The sequence below is a fragment of the Salminus brasiliensis genome, chromosome 22 (genome assembly GCF_030463535.1).
Source record: "Salminus brasiliensis chromosome 22, fSalBra1.hap2, whole genome shotgun sequence".
NCBI classification, from domain to species: Eukaryota; Metazoa; Chordata; class Actinopteri; order Characiformes; family Bryconidae; genus Salminus; species Salminus brasiliensis.
In genome coordinates, this window is record NC_132899.1 from 12,459,749 (window position 1) to 12,470,753 (window position 11,005).

Below are 11,005 nucleotides of genomic sequence, written 5' to 3' on the forward strand. Positions count from 1 at the left end.
CCTACATGTTGGCAAGTCTTCCTGGTTGAACTTATTTTCCTTAAGATTCTAATTAATGAGTGATTCTAATGCGGATAAAAGCCTTGGATAAAACAGTTTCAAAAAGCATGCAGAAACATGCAGGCAGTTCATTTACTAGAAGCAAATAAATGGAAGACGGTGAGAAATGACTGATTATTACCTATGTATATTTCTGTTTTTACACAAAATGCTTTTCTTCTTTTAATTAAAACACAAACATACATATAAGGATTCTTTGTTGTTGTGTGACGTAACTTATGTCTAATATTCAACATCAAAAACTATTTTGATGGATTAAATTATAAGCTTGACTGTAGGTTCAAAGGCAATATCTTTTCTAAATGATTTCTGCAGCTTCTAGCACAGAGACAACTAATAGGGGTGTAGAAGTGAGTCATGCAGGTGTTTTTTAATAAAGAAAAACGGGTGACGCAGCATTAAGCCAGTGAGTCAGTTCAGTTATAATAAAATGTACAGTACCTGAGTGTGTGTGTGTATATGTGTGTATGTGTGTGTATATATATATATATATATATATATATATATATGCATGTGATGAATTACCCCATATACTCATTATCAAAATCAATGACCATGTTCTCATTTTACTGAATGTGCTGTTTTCCTTCTCTAAAGAAAGAGTACATTACCTTGAGGAATGAGCCTTTCATGCTTTCGTTCAACACACACACACCTCTCTTTCCTTGGGCCAGCTTGTTTCTGGGCGGCCCCTGACACCCCAAGTCTTGCTAATAATATTTTCGTTTATCTTAAAGTGTTAAAGCATCCAGTCCTACCTCTGTCGTTTTGCACCTCAAGGTGGGGGAAAATGACCCAGGACTTACCGCTGCAGTCTGCTCCTCTGGACCAAATACAAATTGCATGCACCAATTGCACTGCCACTAGAACGAAAATGCTGATGAATGAATGAAGAAACAAAAAATAAGAAGAATAAGAATAAGAACAGAAAAAAAGAACATGCCATGGCAGAAATAATGGCAAAACAACGTTATGCGGTTAGTGTTGCAGTGCATGATGGCATTATGTATCGCAAGCCTACTCCTACTATGTCCTCTCTCGGGCAGATTATGGAATAACGGGCAATACCTTTGTACACTGCCAATTGAATAATCTCTTTACAATGAATGGAACACAAAGATTTAGGACAAAACACTGCTAAATATGAGGGCTGGCAAGCAATTAGGCTGACAACACTGAGAAACATCCAACAGCCATTTCTAATAGTGTGCTGCTACAGCATTCGGGAAGAGCATAGCCTTCAGTATTGATTTTATGTTCACAATCACCCACGGCCTTTAGCACTGGTACCTAAGTGATGCCATTATCTGTCTTACTGTATAGGCCAGTACACTACTAATCCTATTTGGACCTGTGTACGTATGCATGTGTGTGTGAGTGTGAGAGAGTGTGAGTGTGAGAGAGCGAGAGAGAGGGAGAAAAGAGAGAGAGAGAGAGAGAAAAAACGAGAGAGAGAGAGAAAAAACGAGAGAGAGAGAGAGAGAGAGAGAGAGAGAAAGAGGCGTAAGCAGGTATTGGGAGGGATGCTCGCAGGCATGGAAGCCAGGTTCTCTCGAAGCCCGTCTGGCGGGGCTGCAGTTGTATTAACACCAGCCTGACTGACAGATCAGGATCGTGTAGCCTCTCTCTAAAGCTGCAGAGTCCACACAGAGCCGGGGACATGTAGGCTCTCAAGTTGACGGCTTGTTTTGAGCGCTGGCCATGCACAGTGCCCTGCTTTTGGTGGAGAATCAAGTGCTAGCAGTAGAGGACAATGTACTCTCTCTCTCTCTCTCTCTCTCTCTCTCACACAAACACACACCCACACCAGTATTGGCCTGAACGGGCATGGGCCAAACGCAATGTGACGCATGCTCTCACACAGCCCTGTGCGACCAGGGCCGGAGCTCCAGCTGCTCGTTTATAGCAGTTTTTCAGTTCGTCGGAGTGTGTTATTCTCAAACACACACACAGCATAGAGCCTCTGAGGGGGACCACTCTGTGTACGCTCTGATGTACAAGGCCTACTGCTATGGCAAAGTCACTAAAGATGTCACTGTCAACAAGGATTTAGTCAAATTTCCTTGAAAATGCTTCTGAAAATGACTCTAGTTTCTGGACAAAAACAACATTCTAGCTAGAAACCACCTCCTATATATATATATATATATCTATAAATATATATATATATATATATATATATATATATATATATATATATATATATATATAGGACTACGTACAATATAATATATTGAATTATGGAGAATAATACATAAAGTTTAAATTATACATCCCATTCAGTTACAATTTGAAGATTATTTGACGTATATTGATGCAGAATTTCTAGTACACAAGAATATCAGAAACTGTGGTAATTCAACTGTCTATCAAGACTAATCAGTAAAAGGTTATGCCACTGCAGTACTTGACTGAGGAGAACGCTCATCCATCATCTGGTCTAATCCAATATATCCTTCACATGAAGCTACATACAGTGTTTTCTGTAATAGACTAATCTGTATCAGCAGGAGATTAGAGGGCTTAGTCCATCTGGAAGTACTTTATACGACATGATATCGTAGATCTCTATGCAGTAAAGCCATCTGATGTACCACTCCTCACCAAAGACAAAAGAGGGCAGAGACTGAAAGGTCTAAGAGGGTAAAGATTGAACGTATACATGTGAAATGTACATAGTCATCAGTAGAAAGAAGCAAATTAATGATAGATTAGTGTGTATGTGTGCTTATCTCTCTTAAGTACAGTGAATAAGCCTATGCAGTAGTATACACTATATGAACAAAAGTATTGGGACACCTGCTCATTCATTGTTTCTTCTTGTTTTGTTGGAGTAACTGTAAAATGTTCTGCTAAATTTTGAAGCATGGCTATGAGGATTTTGATTGAATTCGGCAACGAGAGTGTTAGTAAGGTCAGGATATGGAATGATCACCACCCCACCGAACTCCCCAACTCATCCCAAAAGTACTGGATGAAGTACCATTATTCAGAGAACACAGTTCCACTGCTCTACAGCTCATCGCTGAAGGGATTTATACCCCTCTAGCCCACTCCTGGTATCAGGCATGGTGCTAATAGGTTCATGTTTATCTACTCCAGAGTCCAATTCTACTGCCAATACAGGGACTAGACAAGATGCATGTTTGTGTGCATTTGGACATCTGTGTCAGCAATGGTTGCAGCAACTTAAAGTAGCTGAATGCATTCCCTAGAAGGGGTGTCTGCAAACATTTGGACATATAGGGCATATCCACTTGTGTTCTTAATGCAGATCTAGAACTTTGATTTGTAGTGGTGTACACTATATTAAGGGTTACCAACCCTCTTCCAGGACATCTACTGCCCTTGGATATCCCTATTCTCTGTGTTTTTGGCATTTCTTTGATCTCCCCATTCAAGACCTAGCTAGAGTCAGAACAGCTTTAGTTTTATAGGCACATTAAAGTAATGCTAATATTGTGCTGCTCTCCTTCCACTGCACAGGTCCCACTGCGAGGGTTGAACAGACACCCCTCCGTCATCAAAGTAGCACAAAAGGCTTACCCAAAGAACTAGAGCATATGCAGCCTCAAATGTGACATAATACCTCCGTAAACCCCTTCTATCTGTAAAACCAACAAGACTATTCAAACACGGCTGCATGATCAATGCACTGGTCTACGCAAATAAGCACTGCAAACCAATATGACTCTTCAGCCAAACTCTCTAATCTAAGCACACCAATGCTGCGGCCTTCTAACAGCCATCTTGAAATAACATAAAGCAAGGGCTTTACATATTATTTCTCTCATTAAACCTCACAGGGATAAGGTATGCTGTAGATGAGTGGCAGTTGATGTAAAACAATCCTTAGTGGCTCTTAAACATAATAACACCTAGTGAATGCCTTTCTCCTACCATTGCCAGCAGTGTAAAAGTATCTCATTACGTGTAGCACTGCTATTCTCTGCAGTGCGGCCTCCCTCTCCCACTGCGTTCACCACACCTGCTTCACTAAAGAATGTCATTACCGCAACTGCCTGTCGAGAGAGTGACGGAGCGCTCGCGCGTTCGGAACGGACACATTAAACCCACACGCCACCCTTTCCTCCCTGAAGTGTACATAGCTGGTCAATCAAGACGGCGGCCTCTGACGGATCACTCCACTCATGAGGTTGACAGGAAATGCTGCTTCCACACAATGGAAAGAAGATGCAGGAATGTGTCACGGCGCGCCGTTCCTACCCCAACTCAAAGCCCGCTTTCTGCATGTGCATTTATAACCAAAGGAAGGACAGAATCAGGCTGAGAGAGGAACCAAAGGCCATGGAGTGGTTTTAAACGTGTGCTATATGCTGGCATCTAATTCACGTGAGGCATTCAATTTTAATGTCTTTCTGTCCTCTTCACTGCCATTAAGAGTATGCTAATAACAACAGCGCTAAACGGCACAGCGAAAGGTCATTCTCTCCCTATCTCCTGCTGGAAGAAAGAAAAGACACACCATTGTAGTCCTACTATTATTAAAACTCTTTGCATAAAAGAGGAGACATCCAGCAAGCCAGTCCTCCCCTCTGCAACGAGGTATGACATTAATATGCAGACAGTGCTGGGTGTGCTATTAACTAAAGCATCTGCAATCTGCATAGTTGCTTTAAAACATAGCTTAGTAAAAAATAACAACTCTAAAACAGTGATCCACTCATTTTTGCCCAAACATGGCCATAGGTTTTATAACAAACCCTAAACACTGTGCATGATAGAGTCCAAAATCAGTTTAACAGGGTTGTGCAATTAGATACACAGTCAGTCACAGTGTTTCACACAGTCAGCACCTTAATCTCCACTGTGAATCTGAAAATAATCAATAAGCTAATAACTCCCAGCTACTTATGTTGTGGCCAGCACATGCTAAGAGTCATCCTTCAGTATGGGATAGAGCACTGAGGGCATGACAGGTATGTTTTACCTTATGCTCCAGTGGTAAAATGTCTTGTATTTAAATATGATGAAACCAGTCCAAAAAAAAAAAAACCTTACAATAACACCAACCCCGGCTCTAGTTTTCACAGGACAGTAGTCTGTCCATATACGATCTCCATTCTGCTTTACTGGGGCAAAATGTACTATGTGGGTATGCAGTTTCCTTGGCAACATTGTATCTCATAAGCCTGAGACCTAACCAACAAGAAATTCTTCAACACCCAGTTGAAATCAGTCTGCAGAGAGGATCGCCAAAAAAGAAGAAAAAAAACTGAAAAGATGGAATCAACTTAAAAACAGTGAAATCTGACACCAAATGGGAGAGTTAAAGTGGAAACCAATCAGAACAGTTACACACTGAAGAGACACCGACAAGAACTGAAAGCTTTAGGTCTGAGTAACTGATCTAATCATCCGACAAGCTGATCACAATATTAGTGCCATTCAATTAGACACATCTGCTTTGTATTTTTGCCATTTTCTTGCACTTGCAGCAGTCCTCCGGATTTCTGCACAATATGAGTTACAGCACTGACAGTTGGTTGTGATACTGATGTGTTCTCCACCAAACACATTTCACATTTTACTCTACACAAAACAGCTGCCTAATCGCCGAGTTTGATGATGCATGGCCTGCAGTTCTGAATGAGTACAGTGAATATGCTGTAGTCATCTAAAAGCACCAGAGCTTTGTGGTGATATTATCTTTTAAGGAATGTGATTATGGTCTTTTGTGGGTGCTCTGGAAGGGCTGGCTAAAACGTAGCAATAAAACATCTTATTTCCCTTGTGCTGTTGCCTTTTTGCTGTGAACAACAGCCTGCGCTGCTAATCTAATCAGGTGATGTAACATGGCCCATAGCCACGGTGGAGGCCTGAAACAGACATGATGTAGCATGCACTTCTTTCGGAGGTACTAGTGCAAATGTTCAAAACTGAGAACAAAAAGGAAAGGGCTATGTTTCAGGAAAATAAGAGACATTTCTAAACAACAGGGTCGACGAATCCAGGCCTCTTACCTTCACTGCAGTCTTTCCCCTGGAAGCCAGTCTCGGAGCAGTCGCAGATGGGCTCGTCATTGACGATGCTGCACACTCCTCCGTTCAGGCAAACATGGTCGGCTTCACAAATGTTGCTGTTGATCCCCTCGCTACCAATTAGCACTGGCTCAGAGCCATTCACCTTCAAATCAGTTATCCATCCTTTGTACGGGACTTGGTCTTTGATGGAGGCGGACGTTAGGCGCAGGGCTACAGAGCGCAGTTCTGGGGGTATCCCCCCTAAGAACATAGGACTAAAAACCGTCATGTCCCTCCTTTTAGACTTCACTTCTACCCACTTGATCTCGTCGCCCACAACTAGTGTAGTGTTTTTGAAATTCCTGCGCACGGTTACCGCATGCCAGTGGCTATCGTTGACCGCGGTGTCAGACAGCACCGTGGCGGGCTCGGCGCAGAAGATCGAGAAGCGCAAGCTGATTCTACCGTTGTGGATGAGCAGTTCCAAGAAGTCACAGAATCCCTCGTCGTCAAAGTACACTAAGAGTCCGTGAGAGCTTTTCGTTTTCATGTTGAAGCTCATTTCGCTCTCGCAGCAGGCGTTCCACATGGGGAACCTTGCCCACTGGCCTTCAGCGCCAGTGAACTCCATGCTAGCCCCTATGTCAACCAAGCAGCAAACCAGCAGGCCTATCCAAATCAAGTGTGCACCGTTACGCATGGAGAAGCTCATGGTGAATTCAAAAGGTTAAGAGTTAAACTAAGCTAAAAAAAATATATATAGGATATAATTAATTAATCTTAGAGTTCCAGTCCTAAAACAGAAGCGGGTTCCCTGTGAAAGACGGGTCTGCAGAACATCTGGGCTAATTTTTCTTTATTCATTGTTCTACGCATAAGGAACTGGAAGGCCTGTACTACGGCCTAATCATATTTAGTACAGACAAGTATACACATATATATATTTAAATATATATATATTTAAAAAAATACTAGTAAGCAAATAATGGCACAGACGTAATTTGGCTTGGGATGTAAAAGAACCTAGAAACTACCAGAATATTAGGCAGGATTTAAACCCCTTCAGTGGAATCTAAATGGGCTACAGTGGGGCATTTTCCTCAAGGTATCCATCACATGAAGTGACATATTTACAGGACACTTCTGAGTACATCAGGCCACCATGGGTCATGAGTTTAGCTTAATTCATAGTCATTGCGTTGGCCGAAGTGTCAGGTGGATAGAAAAAAAAGGAGGACCAAAACAGAACCTTCTCAGAGTGGGGTTAATGTGCAGGCCCGCGTAGGGCCTTCAGTGCTCACAAACCTTCTAATCACATCCACTTTGACATATTGATCCGCAATCTGCAAAGAATAAGAAACAAGGGTCTTAAATTCTGATAGAGGAAAGGTTTTCAGGCACACATCACACACAGAACAGAACAGCAAGCTTAGAGTAGGCCAAGAGCATGTTAATGCTCTAACTCTTTGAACAATAAAGGCCTGTACATGGGCCCATACTTCAGTTCCTTACCCCCAAACAGCATAGTTAGTTTCAGAATTTACAGTATTTACTGTATAATATGTCTCTAAATTAATACACACACACAATTTAGTTCGATTGGTTTGATTGTTTTGTTGATAGCATGGCTTTGAAAATGAAAGAAAGGGAAAGGTTAACCTTATCTTCTAGAGGAGTCACAACATGGCAAATCCCAAATGCGTCACTGTAACGTACTCTCTCTCACTCACTCACTCACTCTCTCTCTAAACAGCAACCCATGCATACGACCTGCACAGACTGCACTTTTATCTCACCATTCCTCATACATTTTTTTGCCTTATGTGCGGATCTTTTTAGCTCAAGCCCTCGGGAAAGAATCTTGCTCTTTGACAACACGTGGGAATGAGGGAGTGAGAGAAATCCTCCTCTTTCTCCACACATCTCTTTCTCCCTCTCTGCTCAAGTCCTGCACCCCTGGTGGTGTTGGGGGGGGGGGGGGGGGGGGGTGTCAGTATTAGTGTCCTGCTGCTGTGGAGCCCCCAGGCTGTCTGTCAGCAGAGCCTAACCAATCACTCCAGCCTGTAAGCCCTGTTTGCACATATCCCAGTTGGACTGGTCTAATAAAATACAGGGATGTGCCATTACGCACGGGGTGGTACACGATCTAGAACAATAAACGGCGGTGGAACAGTAACGGTAGAACAATAACGACAGTGCAGCGGCATATTTAATGACACCCGAGCTGAATTACAACAGGAACGGTGAAATGCCCCCCTCCTCCCAACCACCACCACCACCACCACCACCACATCCACCGTGAACCGACGCTGAACTGCACCATGGGAAAAATAATACAGCAAACTATTGACGATGGAGGCAACTCATTTCTCCCATCATCTGTTCAGTCTGCAAGCGCCTTAAGGAAGAACATCGAAATGTAAACGGCTTCCCTTTGATCAGTGCAGTAGATGGATGAGTCAGATGCGCAGAGCTTAGCCAATTATCAGCCATCTCCTCCTGAGAGTGAGAGAGGAGCCCAGAGCACAGCACGCCTCTATCGGTGAGCTGCTGTAGGCTACGGCGCGACCAGGACACAAAAAAATACCACAAACTGAACCCAACCAGGGGACCTGCCCAGTCCTTAGTACGAATCCCCCTCAGTATGAACGTCATACAAGACTACAGCCCAGTCCAGACGGAGTCTCACCTGAGTGGGACTGAATACATTTTCAATGATTTCAATCGTGCGCAAAAGCCGAGACAGAGTCAAATGGAAACGGGTTGTTCTTTACCTTAAAAGAAATACCATCGTGTGTTCCCCCTTGATCGACCAGCCTCACTGAAGAAGCTCGGTGATGGCTTCCGCATCGACTTAGTTTTGGAGGGTCTCTTTGTTTCACAAAATCAAAAAAAAAAAATCACTGCATCGGTGTGGAGAGCAAAAAACAGGGAGAAAGGGGAAAAAAAAAAATCAGCAATCGCCTATACAGATCCCCCCAAACTCCCAATGAATCAACGATTCAGAGAAGGATGCAGCAGCCTTCAGTCAAGCTGAGCACGAAGCGAGTCCCTCTACCGCAGAAACTACAGCAAGTAGCTTTTCACGTCGACGTGCTGGAAAAAAAGAGAGGGGGAGGAAGGAAGGACGTCGCTGCCCGTTTGGTGCGAGAAAAAAGGTGCGATGTGTTTGTGAGCTGAGCTCTGCCAGGGACCGTCAGCCCCGGAGACATGGCGTCACGTGGCCTCCCCCGTTAGCCGGAGACGGGCGGGGCGGGGCGGGACTGCAGCAGCCCGGGCAGCGCGGAGCTCTCCAAGGTGCTGAAGAGGCACAGCGCGGCCAGCCAACGCTTCTGTTACCTTTTCCTTCTCGTGATCACAGGCTGGCAAAGACCAGGAGAAAGGAGGCGTCAGGGTTTCCAAACTGGTTTCCAAAAGACTGGTAGTGCTAAAGTCTGAGTAGCAGAGGCAGCTAATTACCAATGACGAGTAAATTAAGTACATATTTTACTGACTGTTTGAACTATTGTATATTATATATGTATCTCATGCCTATAATATAAAACCTTTCTGACTCCATGGTGCATTGGTTTCGCATTCCGTTTCTCGATTACTGTCTGGTGTGAGAAAGGTCTGAAAGGAATGACAATGATCGGCAAAAAGATTTACAGGCAGATTTTCTCCCTTTCTTTCTAGTTTTAGACTCTTAGCAGAAAAGGGTATGGAAAACTGTACTGTATGGAACAAAAATGGCTCTTCTGTGGCACTGCTCATTTTACAGTACCTTTGGTAGCACTTTTGTGTTTAAGTGTATATAAATCAAGTTTGATTAGTTGACTGATGGGTTGATTCATTCTTTTATTCATTAATAAGCACCTAATAAAAAATGGCCAATGATCATTTTCACTCCCAAACGCATAGCCAGCTAGTATTATGTTGAAGCCAAAAGCTAAGGGTTGGCTGCACAGACCAGCACAAACTGCTACATCAGGACAGAAGAGGTGAGTGGATAATGGTTTTTTTTCCCCCAATTGTCCAACCCACTCATTAGAACTCTCCCCTCATCACCTACAATGCTCCCAGCACTGAGAAGGTGCAGATTAGCACATGCTTTCTACTTGCCATCAGCCACCACCTCTTTTCAAACTACATCAACCCTGGGCAGCCAACACACTTAGAAGTAAAACTCTGGTACAACAGCTCTGATACAGCCAGTGCCACACTGGGAGTGATGTGGGGAGAGTGCACCATCTACCCATTTCCCCTTGGCCAGTTGTGCTCTCTCAGGCTCCAGCTGCTGATGACAAGCGATTCTAGCAATTGCTTTGCACTGAGCTTATGCCACAGTTTTATGCTCTTCTGTAGCTTGGTTCTGTTTACCAGTTTTGCATTTGGCTCTGTTGAGTTTTAGGACTATACTAGATTCTCCAGCCTTAGCTTAGCATGACTGTGTGTGCTAGCATTAGCTTCAAGTTGACTCATCCTCACCTGACTGTAGTAGAATGGAGCTGTAGTTCATGGACTTGCTCAGCCCCTGTTCTGGCAGTATGATAAGTATTCTTGTTGCTTATGGTTCATCATGGTTATAGATTTGTGAAAACCCATAAGAAAAACTTGTCTATAGTACCAACCATGTACAGTTCTCACTGGCCCAAAAACAAAACAGTATTTTAATGGAATACACTTTTTAAAATGCTTATAAGATATTTATTTGCTTTTAATCCATGGTGTGGCACAGATCTATGGGTGTTGGGGGGGGGGGGGGGGAGTTGAGTAGTGGCTCATTATCACAGAAACCGGCCCTTCTGAACAGAGCTGTTTAGGCAGGGTGAAAAGGGGGCTTTTGGTGTTTGATCTTTATGGTATTTTGACCAAAGCATGTTACATGCCTTTTATTAATACCCCAAGAAACTGTGTTAATCTGTAAAAACGTTACGTTGAAGCATTTCTGGAAGAAGGAAAATAAACATCTGCAACTAACT

General features: G+C 43.3%; 1 protein-coding gene across 18 annotated transcripts in view; it reads right to left on the minus strand.

The window, feature by feature from the left end:
- Positions 1-9,326, minus strand: part of nrxn1a (neurexin 1a) — a 192,601-nt gene extending 183,275 nt beyond the window's left edge. For 10 of the 18 annotated variants that reach the window (XM_072667175.1, XM_072667170.1, XM_072667176.1 and 7 more), the window contains exons 1-2: positions 8,819-9,326; positions 6,045-7,387 (exon numbers count right to left, since the gene is read on the minus strand). In XM_072667175.1, the coding sequence (XP_072523276.1) occupies positions 6,045-6,756 (712 nt within the window). In that variant the 5' untranslated portion in view covers positions 6,757-7,387; positions 8,819-9,326. The remainder of the gene's footprint in view (positions 1-6,044; positions 7,388-8,818) is intronic. The other 8 variants (XM_072667164.1, XM_072667172.1, XM_072667161.1 and 5 more) reach the window with 2 other exon arrangements.
- Between the last annotated feature and the right edge of the window lie 1,679 nt (positions 9,327-11,005).